General features: G+C 42.0%; 1 protein-coding gene and 1 non-coding gene across 2 annotated transcripts; both read left to right on the top strand.

The window, feature by feature from the left end:
* The first annotated feature begins 3,277 nt into the window (after window positions 1-3,277).
* Window positions 3,278-6,024, top strand: RPL37 (ribosomal protein L37). Its single transcript, XM_045439443.1, has 4 exons — window positions 3,278-3,491; window positions 4,119-4,254; window positions 4,496-4,580; window positions 5,907-6,024. The coding sequence occupies exons 1-4, from the start codon at window positions 3,489-3,491 to the stop codon at window positions 5,974-5,976; spliced, it is 294 nt and encodes a 97-aa protein (XP_045295399.1). The 5' UTR covers window positions 3,278-3,488; the 3' UTR covers window positions 5,977-6,024.
* LOC123582143 lies at window positions 5,746-5,825 on the top strand. Its single transcript, XR_006704234.1, has one exon. It is a non-coding gene; the product is annotated as a small nucleolar RNA SNORD72 (small nucleolar RNA).
* Window positions 6,025-12,404: the final 6,380 nt, after the last annotated feature.

Consider the following 12,404-nt stretch of genomic DNA (forward strand, 5'->3'; position numbering starts at 1 on the left):
AAGATTTAAATACAGTGGGAATTTGTGGAATAAATGTTGATACATGAACAGTGAAACAGAAAAGAACAGCTTACAAGGACGAAAGCAGGGCATCTGTCAGGCTTATGCGACTCTTGATCCCAGGGTCATGATCCTGATCCCTACAGTGGGGACAGAGTTTACTTAACAAAAAATAAATACATAAATAAGTAAAAAGGATGAAGTGAGTTATACATATTGACAGCTAGTAATACCCATGATATATCATTATGAAAGATAGCAAGTTAAGATCCCATTTTTGTTTAAAAAATTAAAATGTGCATAGCATACATATATTATATGCATATGTAGATATATATTTAAAAGAACACAGGAGATAGCCCAATGGTAACACCGGTTAACTCTGAGGATATGATGACAGGGGGATTCATACTTTCTACTTTAAACACTCCTGTTTATTTTAATATTTCATAGTTTTTGTTTTTATTAGCAGACTTCATTTTGATTTTTCTAAGGGGCGCCTGGGTGGCTCAGTCGGTTGAGCGTCCGACTTCAGCTCAGGTCACGATCTCACGGTTTGTGAGTTCGAGCACCGCGTCAGGCTCTGGGCTGATGGCTCAGAGCCTGGAGCCTGCTTCAGATTCTGTGTCTCCCTCTCTCTCTGCCCCTCCCCCATTCATGCTCTGTCTCTCTCTGTCTCAAAAATAAATAAACATTAAAAAAAAAAAAAACTACCTGGGTGGTTTTTATTTATAGGTATGTAGTTCACAAGAACCTGAAAACAAAACAATTTAAATAACTATCAACAGGATACTGGATAAATAAACTCTAGTGTTGCATTAACAGTGTACACCATTCAAAAAGAATGACCTTCAGTGACCCAGAAGATAACCATATATTATGGGAAAACTTTAAGTCCCAAAAGATTATACACAGCAAGACACTCTTTTTAAAAGTTGAATGTGTACCTGGGTAGCTCAGTCAGTTGAGCGTCGACAGCTCTTGATTTCGGTTCAGGTCATGATCTCACGGTTCATGAGTTTGAGCCCCATGTTGGGCTCTGTGCTGACAGTACAGAGCCTGCTTGGGCTTGGGATTCTGTGTCTCCCTTTCTCTCTGCCCCTCCCCTGGTCACAATCTCTCTCTCTCAAAAATAAACATTTTTTTAAAAAAAATAGAAATAAAAGTCAGCAGTAATTTCATTTACTATAGGTGGGGGGGAAAAGGAGGGCTAGTGCCAAGTTCTGGTGGTCAAGGGCCTTGGATTGTATCAGAATCATGGATGCAGTGTTTACGTAGTCTCCATCATTCTCTGCTGAAAGGCAACATGTCATAGAGCAAATACCTAGGTAGCAGCATATATCATGTTTCAGAAGTTCATTTACTCCTGACCTAAACATGGCATTTGGACAGGAACCTGGAGGTTCTGAATTGGCTTTGCAGAGCTAAGGGTTAACCTGACTAGGACCGAAATAGCGTGGAATCAAGCACACCAAAAACAACTACTTTACATCAAAGAGGAAAAATATTTCACTTTCCCTGTCTACAACTGGGAGAGTAAAAAAAGGATCTCACACAGTGCCAGTCATACTGCTTTGGTTCCTCAGTGGTTGCCACCTGCCCTACCTTTTCTAATCTCACTTATTCGGACACCTGTGCTAGGCAGAATGCCACCCCCCTCCCCCACCCCCGTGTCTATGTCCTTATTAACACAATATATAAATATGTTAGGTTACATGGCAAAGGACAATTAAGGTTGCAGATGTAATTAAGGTTGCTAATCAGCTGATCTTGAGCTAAGGAAGTTATCTGGTGGGGCCAATGTAATCACAAGGGGCTGTTAAAAGATAAACTGAGGCATATTTAAATTTTGAAGAGTTTGTTTGAGCAAAAGTGAATTCTAATAGGGCAGTGTCAAACCAGAAATGGTTAGGAGTCTCAGACTTCAAGAGCCTGGGAAAACAGAAAGTGCAGAAGCAAAGAAAGGCAAGGACTTGATTGGGTGTAACTTTAAGCCTAGTTAGTTTTAATTGGTTGTCCTTACTGGTTTTGTGTTTGTTTTTTGTTTGGTTCATTGTTTTTTTAAGTCCTCTCTATGCCCCACTCAAGACCCTGAGACCAAGAGTCGCGTGCTCTGACTGCCAGGCACCCTCACCTTAATGTTTCGCTTTCCCAACGTGAAGGCATTTACAGGCTTAGATTTGTTTGCTTACGTAGGTCCCCACGGCATTAGAACCACCTCAGTGGCTGTCACTTGTGAGATATTAGCAAAGGTAATGGAATAACTGTTAGCAGAACAAAATGAACTCTAGAAATCAGACATTTAATTTGAACAGGTTAACAGTCGCTGTAGAAGTACTAGACTCTTTTCTAGGGGCTGGGAATAAAAATGTCCACAGGACAGTCTCTGTCCTCGAGATAGTGGCAGATCGGGGATGAGGGGGTCAGCAGCCAAGGGATAAAGAGGAGGCCAACATTTAAGTGTCCAGACTAAACTGCAATTCCAGGAACTTTCTGCATTAGGTGCTGTTTCTTACTACGGTTCTAAGAAGTTCCTACAAACTTAAGAGGCTTAAAACGAAACAAATTAGTGGCGCCTGAATGACTCTGTCTGTTGAGCAACAAAATACTGATTTCGGTTAAGGTCATGATCCCAGAGTAGTGGGACCACGCTCCAGGTTGGGCCCTGAGCTGAGCCTGCTGGGGATTCTCTCTCTCCCTGCCTCTGCCCCTCTCCCCCATCCTCACGTGCTCTCTTAAAAAATGTTTTTTAAATAATAAAAGTGCTTAAGTACAGACTGCCAGGCCCTACCTAAAGGGGCCAAATCAGATTTCCTCACATCAGGGTGCAGGAAACTACATCTACAGGTTCCCTTGACACAATATAATTTTAGATCAAAATACTTGCCACTAAATTACTACAGCTAGAAAAAAACATGATTCGCCTTTGTTTTTAGATTCGGAACCCAGCTCTTCAGAGGCCGGTCCGTGTTCTCCATACCGCTGATGAACCGGCTAGGGAAGAACCGGCTCAGCCAAGAGCGTCTAGCCAGAAGCGCTAGCTTCTCCCAGCTGGGGATTCCAGTCCCATCCCAAACCCAACACTTCACGCCGGTAGCGCAGGGTCAGCACGGGTACCCCTAGGTTCCCCACTGAAATCTGCGGTGTGGCCACAACTCTGAGAACCCGAGAAGGTGGAAGAGCAGGAGCAGGCGCACAAAGAACGTAGGTCTGGCGTGAACGTTGCTCTCGACCAAGGCGGGTCCAGCGAAGCCACGCCCATTCGGACACCAGGAAGCTGTGAGCCCTCCCGCCGCCCGGCCCTGAAACTCTTATTGGCCCCGCCTGGCTCTGGATCCTCCTCTAGACCCACCCACACTGCGCTACGGGCGTTTGAGAACGGTGCACCGGTCCCGCCGGAAGTACTTGCCTGGGCGGAAGCTTCTGAGCCACCATATAGCGGAAGTGCCTTCTTTTCCGGCCTCTTTGGTCTCGGTTGCGGAAACAAGATGGTGAGTTTCTTTCAAGGGTTCATGGAATCGCCTTCCATCCTCATCCTCTGCGTTGTCCTCCTTGCCATCCTTAGGGGGCCGGCAAGGCTCCTGATAAGGGGAGCGGGTGGGCAGCAACGGGGCCAGTAGAATGGCTCCTAACTGTAACTGGGGTACCCAGTCTGCATCCTTGGAGCAGGCGCCACTCTCGGTCCCTTGCTCCCTTTCATTTTGGGGGAACTCCCACAGCCCTGTCCTCGGATGAGAACTGGAAAAAGAAGCATGTTTTGGGAGTGTTTGGCTCTGTAAGTAAAGGAATTCATTGAAGGGGAGACCTGGCAGGAGCTCTTAGATTTTGGGGGTCGGAATACGTAGGAAAACCACCACCTTATTTCGTCTTGCGACTTGTATTTTTTTTCTCTTAAAAAAAAACGTAGCTGATTTCAAAATACAACAACCCTTGTAGAAGTCTTTAGGTAACGTGAAATGCTGGTAGTTAATTTAGCATTTAAAAAGTTAGAAGCTTCCGCTGCAGTTTCAGCTGTAGATTGTCTTTAAAAAATCTTAAAGAGTTAATTTTCTTATCCTGAAAACATCGGAATTCATATAGAAATTATTAGATCTCCCAATCGTTCATCCCCTTTGCAGACGAAGGGGACGTCATCGTTTGGAAAGCGTCGCAATAAGACGCACACGTTGTGCCGCCGCTGTGGCTCGAAGGCCTACCACCTTCAGAAGTCGACCTGTGGCAAATGTGGCTATCCTGCCAAGCGAAAGAGAAAGTGTAAGTTGATTGATGTTTCAACACAACTGTGTTAGCTGTTGGAAGGGATGTTAATAGTCTGTTTGCATTGTACATAAGTGGGCATGGCTTTGGGCAGTACTTGGTACTTAAACGTAAAAGTGCATCTGTATGTGGATGAAGTGGATTTAAAAAACAAGGCACTTTTTAAGGTATACTGACCGACAGTGTGTACAACGTGTGTAGGAAAAACCAGTTAGAACCTGACCTGAATTTGTTTTAGATAACTGGAGTGCCAAGGCTAAAAGAAGAAATACCACTGGGACCGGTCGAATGAGGCACCTAAAAATTGTATACCGCAGATTCAGGTACAGTTTTTGTGTTTCTATCGTAATTGGTTCTGTGAGCTTAAACAAGAACCTCTTTATCAACTGTAAACTAGGGATACTACCCTGGTTGGTGGGAATGACTCATTGGAAGGTTTTTTTTTTGTTTGTTTTTTTGCTGCCACTGTAAACTTCAGATCAGTTAATCTGCATTTTGTTAATCTTTCAGTGAGCAATAGTATAAGCTATAAACGTGTAGAGTGATTTGAGCTAGACTCCCTCAAATGTAATAATACCAGGGATAATCTACATCTTTCTCACCAAAATTTGTCAGGACAGTAGTGGTGAATGAGGCCTGGGGTCAGGCCTTCACTTCTGTGGCTTTGAGCAAATCTGCTATAGAAAACTGTCATAGTTATTGCATTAGTATAGAATGAAAGCTACCTTTCTGTCTTGTCAAAGCCAGGCTTTAGAGTTAGAATGCAGAATTTCAGCTCCAACGTGGACTTTCAGAGAAACTGCATTTTAACGGCATCTTTTAAGGTGTCTTAGGTCTCAACTAAGATCATTCTTTGTTGGGGAATCCCTGGCCTTTGCCCCCTCAATTCCAGATTTTCTAATTTTAAAAGATAACAAGGAATTTTGAGGCTTTGTAAACACCACACGCTTACATGTGTTTGTGTTCATGTGCTGAGATGACCTTTCTTTGCCCTTAAAAGCATTATACAGTAGTGTGGGCTTAGTATTGAGTGGTCTGCTAGTTTAATGTCAGTTTAAGAGCATGAACTGATCAGAAGTTTTTAAAAGGGGGATAACTACAGCTGTTGCAGCATCCAGTTCATCTTAAGGATTTCAACGATTAGTCACACAATGTTCTGGTTTTAAAAAATATGTGGTGTGCTAAGGTATTTTTAATTGCCTTAGTGTGTATGCATATTAAAACTTAAAAATGTAAAGCATAGTTAAGCAGTTGAGAAAATATCTGCCATTAAGCCTGCTTTTTTTTTTTTTTTTGCCTTGGTTAAAGGATACTGCCTAATAGCCTAGGGACACATTTTCACAAATAACCTTAGGGCTCTTAATCTGGAGAGAAGTACTGGCCCAGTGATCAGTACAACCAAATAAATTGTTGACCTTTTTTCCAATTGCAGTTAAGTATATGCTTAAAATGGGTGATTTGATTCAGAAGTAGTAAATAAAATGTTGCAGCTTATCCATGATGTTGTAAAAATAAATGTCTGAACATATGAATTTGATACTGATTTCAGCATTCAACTGAGATAAGCTCATTTAAATCTGTATTAGTAAAAGTTGAAATGTAAATATTGGAGTTGCTGAAGTAATGGTTTTGTTTTTAACATTACGCAGGCATGGATTCCGTGAAGGAACAACACCTAAACCCAAGAGGGCAGCTGTTGCAGCATCCAGTTCATCTTAAGGATTTCAACGATTAGTCACACAATAAATGTTCTGGTTTTAAAAAATATGTGGTGTGCTAAGGTATTTTTAATTGCCTTGTAGTATCAGTGAATTACTGTAGGATTGGGGATAGGACAACTTAATATTAGAGTTACTTGTTAAGTTACTGTTCTGGGGCACTAGTTTTGACCTGGGTTGTCTTCAAGCAGACAACACTGGAAGATAATGGAAAGAAAGTATGAGTTAGCACAGCAGAGCTCGTGTGACATACATGGATATTTAAAATGTTAGAGTAAATGAGAAAGCATAACTGCTTTTAGTAGCCTTTATCTGCTATAGTCTAATGATTGGAGAGTGGTCGTTAATCCTATGTGATAGGATTTGGAGTACCAGTGAGAACATGAAGAACGGGTGTTGAATGAGTTTTGGAAAGGTGATGTTAGCTCATCGAGTCTCCAAAACGCTTGGTTGGTGTCTAGTATACAGGCTTATGTGTTATTTAAGGTGGCCAGCTAAGTGAATATCTGAAGCTACTTGCTAGGTGGGAGTCCAAAACACTTGGGTGGGTTAAGAGAAAGTCTGTAGGGCCATATGCAAATGCACTGGATTGAATAGAAAGTAAAGGAAATAGAAATATGTAAACGTGGATTTGTGGACAAAAGGCAATGATAATAAGGTTCCCAGTAGAATTTTTGTAACCCTCAAATGATCATTGATCTTTCTGTGCTAAAGTGCTCTGAAATTTTTTACCATGCTTTCCCAGCTCTGGTGGTTTATTGTCCGTTATTTGAAATGTGACAAGGCCAACTTATTTGGAGTGACAGCAGAGAAGATTAAGTGGAGCACGAGTGTTCGAAGAGTCACCATAAAATAGAGTGGTCAAGTACTGTCTAACTTACAGCTTTCATTGATTGCAACTTGACCTGTGGAGGATGTTCATGATCTTCAGTGCCTCGCTAACCTTACTTTACTGCTCCCTATAATGCTTTGCCAGGATACTAGCTAAGTCTTGCCCTCCTGATTTTCTCTTTAGCTCCTAACTCATACTTCAGATCACAGCTTACAGTCAGTTGTACAGGAGCCCCTGCTGATAGAAACCGATATTGGGCTTCCTGATAACAAGATCTGAAATGACAGAGCTCTGTACTTTAGGGATCTATTAAGAGTATGGTTCCTGGAGCTTGGCTGCCATTTGTTAGTGTGATTTTCCTAACTTCAGTGCCTCGGCTCACTGGCAAACCAGAAGGCTAATGGTAACTTTCATGTGTTGGTGAGCACAGTCAGATAGTTAAGCAAAGGTGCTTTTACAGTAGACAACTGAAAATAATTAGGTTCAAGTTTATGAAATTGCTTTTGATCTAAAACATACAGGTGGTCCTTGAACAACCAGGTTTGACCTGTCTCAATAAATGCAGTATAGCACTAGACATCTTCCTGATGATTTCTTCACATATCTAGCTTGATTGTAAGAATATGGTGTATGATACATATATAAAATGTATGTTGACTGTTAACTAGTAAAGCTTCCAGTCCATTGTTAAGTGTGGGGGGAATTGAATTTACACGTGGATTTTTGACTGCATGGTACGTTTGCATGCTAACCCTCCATCGTTCAAGGCTTAGCTATACTTTGGCTTGAGAGAACTGAACTGAAATAATCTGACTTGATTGCAAAGTCTTTCTGAAATCTTCCAGTGTTACCACTAGTTGGTTCCTGAATGATGGAGGGACCCATTAAGATAGGTAATGGCCAGTATAGAATAACTAGGCTTTGAGGCAAATGAGCACTGACCTGAAGACCTGTGGAATTAACTGAATACTAAGTCAGGAAAAGCATTGGTGCAAAGGGGAAGGGGCTGTGGGGACTGGTGGGCAGGGATGCATTAACAAAGGCCTGTGTGTTGGAGAAGGTGAGCTTACTTCATTTGCCAATGCGTGTGACCCTTAGCACAGAGTAAGTTTTGAAAACTACTCTGGCTCCGTGGTAATTCTTCCCACAGACCATGGAAGGTACATGGACCAAATGAAACCGCCCTGATGAATTAAAAGTGATTTTAAAGCCCAGGGAGAAGCAATGGGAAAGAGATGGGGCTGGGTTGGCACATTCTGAAGAGTGCAAACAGGTATATTCAGTTGAGTCACGTTTGCAGAAGTTCATGTCTGATGAATTGGATGATATCCTGAGGATTGGTTGGGGTTTGGGCAGTAGGTCCCAGTCTGGCAAAAGATGCCCCACTTAATTCTATTGAGACAGGAAAAGGGACACCTGAGCCACCTAATCACCTTACTGAACTGCTGAGGAATTTGTGTTTCTTGGGCAGAGGCTACTCAGGACCAGATGAGTATCACCAACGTGTGGCTGAAATGAGAACCAGAAATACTGAGTGCCTTGTGTCATGTATTATTTACTTGGTCCTTTAATCACAGATAGTGTGGTTTGTCAAGAGAGGGAAGAATCTAGAGGTGTAAGTAAGCTGTGAGCAGATGAAGAAAAGTTTCAAGTAGTAATTAAAGTGCTAATGTAATGAGAAGTCATTGAAGGTTTTGGACCCCCCAGTGGCACTAAGGTTAGTTTTCATTATCAAGATAAATGTGGAAGGTGGTGATGTGGATGTCATGAGTCTTGAAGCTGGAAAATCAGGAAGCAGGTTCTGAAATGGGGTGAAAATGAGGAGTGGGCTAAGGTAGTGGCAGGACTGGCTGTATTAGGGAGGTCTCTAACGAGAATATCTAAATCAAAGGGAGCTTCCAGCCCCCCTCCCATTTCCTTCTGTAACAGGCTGTGTGAACATTCCATGAGATCATATATGCAAAAATATTACCAGGGAGATAGGAATCTTTGATGACAGTTTTCTGGCCATGGCAAAGAGGTGATTTGTTCATTTCACTGAGGAAGTAGAGTAGAATGGAGGCAAGAGGGGGAAACACTAAACTCGGGTTTTGTTGCAATGCCTGTGGGACACCATGAATAAGTGTTCAGAAGGAATTGAATAAACCTGGTGGCAGTTCTAGTTAGAAGGCTAGGCTGGAGGGGCGCCTGGGTGGCTCAGTTGGGTAGGCATCCGACTTCAGCTCAGGTCACAATCTCACAGTTTTGTGAGTTCAAGCCCCGCATCGGGCACTGTGCTGACAGCTCAGAACCTGGAGCCTGCTTCAGATTCTGTGTCTCCCTCTCTGCCCCTCCCATGCTCATACTCTGTCTCTGTCTCTCAATAATAAATAAAAAATTTTTTTAAAAAGGTGGCTAGACTGGATCTCTACAGTGGAAGTAGTGAACTTAGAGTTGTGAAAGGGAACATATTTTAGGCCACCTAGGCAGCTCAGTCAGTGGGGATTCCCACTCGTAATTTCAGCTCAGGTCATGATCTTGCTGTTTGTGGATTTGAGCCCCTCATGGGCGCTGTGCAGAGCCTGCTTGGGACTTCTCCCTCTCTGCCTCTCCCCACTCACTGTCTCAAAATAAACTAAAAAAAAGGGGGAGGGGGGCCTATTTTAAAGATTAGAATGGTGAAGATAATTTCCACAGAGATGGGAGGTGATGGTGAGACCTAGTGGCCATTTAGAAATGATGGATGCAATTTCTTGACTGAGGAACTTCAGTAGCCATCCTTCAGACAGTAATGGTTGAAACTGAAAAGATACAAACTCAAAAAAAAAAAAAAAGACGGTTTAGAGAGGCTCAAAGAAAGATGCGGGGAAATGTCCATATACTAGAGAGAGTAGTTCATTCATTTGTTCACCATACAATCTGTGTAGTAATGTTCTTACTATGCACCTTCCACGTTAGAGGTGCAGTGGGAACAAAAACGTGGTTGAAGTTGACAGTCAACTCCAGTGTTTGCAGAATAATGAACCCATGAACTAGGACAGGGTTGAGTCAGAAAGAAAGGGGATTATTTGACAGGGCATTCAATCACCTGGCTGAGGTCAAGTAGAATGAAGTGGTGGGGGGGGGGGGTGTTTGTTTTTGAGAATGAAGATTTTAAAAATAAAGATTTCCAGATTTGGCAAAATTTGGGTTAGTGTTTACTTTCCATAAACTTTATTTCAGTAGAGTATTGAGAATAAAGCCAGTTTTCTAAGGATTCAGCAAAGATCGGCAATGAGGAATGGAGAGTTTAGTTTTAAAAAGATGCTTTTGGAAAGATACTGGAAATTCTGTGGTTTTCTTCATTTCTGTTGATGATATAGTGCCCCTTCTCATATATCAAATACCTGTTTAGTGACCTCTGTGTGCCAGAAGTAGTTCCAGGTCCAGGAGATATGTAGAAAATGACAAAAGGACCCTGCTCTGACAGATTTCAATCGTGTGGACTAGGCTTGTGTGTGTGTGTGTGTGTGTGTGTTGGAGGTTGACCATTAGCAAGTAGGCAATTTCAGGTAGTGATAAGTGCTGTGAAGACAAAGATGTGAAAGAGAATGGGGGTGGGGTAGAGAACCCTTCTTAGAAAGGTGGTTAAGAGGGGTGCCTGGGTGGCTCTGTCGGTTAAGTATTGGACCAGCTCAGGTCGTGATCTCACGGCTCGTGGGTTTGAGCCCTGCTTTGGGCTTTGTGCTGACAGCTCAGAGCCTGGAGCCTGCTTCAGATTCTGTGTCTCCCTCTCTCTCTGCCCCTTCCTGACTAGTGCTCTCTTCTCTCTCTCTCTCTCTCTTTTTTTCTTTTTTTTTTTTTTTTTTTAAAAAGGTGGCTAAGCTAAATGAAAAGGAGCCACCCCCGCAAAGACCAGAACAGTCATTCAGGCAGAGATTATACTCTGCCTTTTTTGAGTTCTGGATTGGTTGCAAAATTTAGCTTAGGCTATAATTAGCTGAAATTTTGTAATACTGTATATTCATGTAAGAAAAGCAAAGTAACAGGGTGCCTGGCTGGCTCAGTTGGTAGGGCACATAACTATTTTTGGGTTGTGAGTTCAAGCCCCATCGTGGGTGTAGATATGACTTAATTAAACTTCTTTTTAAAAATGTTAAAAAGTAATGCATTATAGAATTGTTTTATTTCAGAGAAAGCTTTCTTTTTCACAGCACATATGGATTATATTTAGTTTTTTTTTCCTCAAAACAAAAGTAGTATGAATCATAAGAAAAGCACAGGGTAGAGACTATCAGTAAACTTAGGAATCAAGAATGGAATCTGAAGCAAAAGTGTCCTTGTACACTAAGAGAGGGATGTTTGTCAAGGAAAATTCCACGGAAAAAATGGTTCCTGTGTATGCAAGTGGTTTGTAGAATAAGCATGGTAAGTGGATTGAGATAAAAACCTAACTTTTTGTGTCCTTTCTTTATACAGTGGGAATATGCTCCAGTGCCCCAGGATGAAGACTTGGTCTGACCCATGTATTTTTAGAGCACTCACAGATAATAAAAAATATTTTCCAGCCATGATTAGTTGTAAAAACAGTTTTACTTCAATAAGTAAAATGTCCAATCCTTTGTAATATCAAAACTCAAAGATGACTTAACCTTAACTCAGTTCTTCCAGCCTGACTTCCTTTGGGCTGGATGCCAGCAGTGGAAAAAGGGGAATGGTTGCTCTGGTTTCAGCTTTCTGTATAACTCTGGGACTTGTAAACAGCAATTTTATTCCTCCCTGGATCCAGCAGAGGATTAAGCTTTTACTCTCTTGGGCTCTTGGATTACCTTGGAGATTTCCTACTGATTTCCCTCTCCTGTAGTTCTCATCTCCATTCAGAATAGTCTTTTGTGACTTCTTCCTAGCCCATAGTATCCAGCTTCTTTCTCCTAGGATTTTCTCTACCTCTCAGGGCTGTATTGGCAGGATCCAAAACTATTCCATGCTGTTTCTTTCCTGAGTGGCCCACATTTGGTCCACAGGAAACATTCCCACATCCCTGACCTGACCAAATTCTGAAGTGCAGGGAGATAACGGCAGCAGGCCTCTCCTGGCACGCCACCAAAACAGTTTCAGGAAACACATTTCAAAGCTCTGAGTGGTCCCTTTGAAGTTCCCTTCACCATATTTAGGACTAGAAGGTAGCAACCCTTGTTTCCAAGGTTGGATTAAATACTTAAAACTCTTCAAAGGTTTTTCTTTGCCAATCTCTCCCTTGTACCCCTTTTATATCATTGACCCAAGGATTCTAAATGCTGTGACCAGGTTTTTGGATATATTTTCTTGGGGGGGGGGGGGGGGTGAGAATGTGTGTCTAATTTTGGTAGTTTCCTAAAGCAAGAAAAGTCCTATTCTGGTAAAGTGTTACATTTATATAGCTCTGCACTAAAAACATCTGGCAATGTAAAAAAGTATTTGGTTTGCCCTTAAAAATGTTTAAAATGATTTGAACTCCCACGTGTTCTATAGAGAATGTAAGTCCTGGAGAGGAAAGGTCTTGAAAAAAAAAACAACTGGTAAAATGGTATCAGAGAAAAGTCCAGCTTCCCCAAGTTAGGATAGAGGTAGTAGAGGTGGCTCAAGAGGAAGCAAATGAT

This window comes from Leopardus geoffroyi, chromosome A1, assembly GCF_018350155.1.
Source record: "Leopardus geoffroyi isolate Oge1 chromosome A1, O.geoffroyi_Oge1_pat1.0, whole genome shotgun sequence".
Classification (NCBI taxonomy): Eukaryota; Metazoa; Chordata; class Mammalia; order Carnivora; family Felidae; genus Leopardus; species Leopardus geoffroyi.

Bases quoted from the DNA above. Each gene is read 5' to 3' on its own strand.
- RPL37 (XM_045439443.1), top strand. The intron at 4,255-4,495 runs GTAAGTTGATTG...AATTTGTTTTAG, and splicing joins TGCCAAGCGAAAGAGAAAGT to ATAACTGGAGTGCCAAGGCT. The intron at 4,581-5,906 runs GTACAGTTTTTG...AACATTACGCAG, and splicing joins ATTGTATACCGCAGATTCAG to GCATGGATTCCGTGAAGGAA.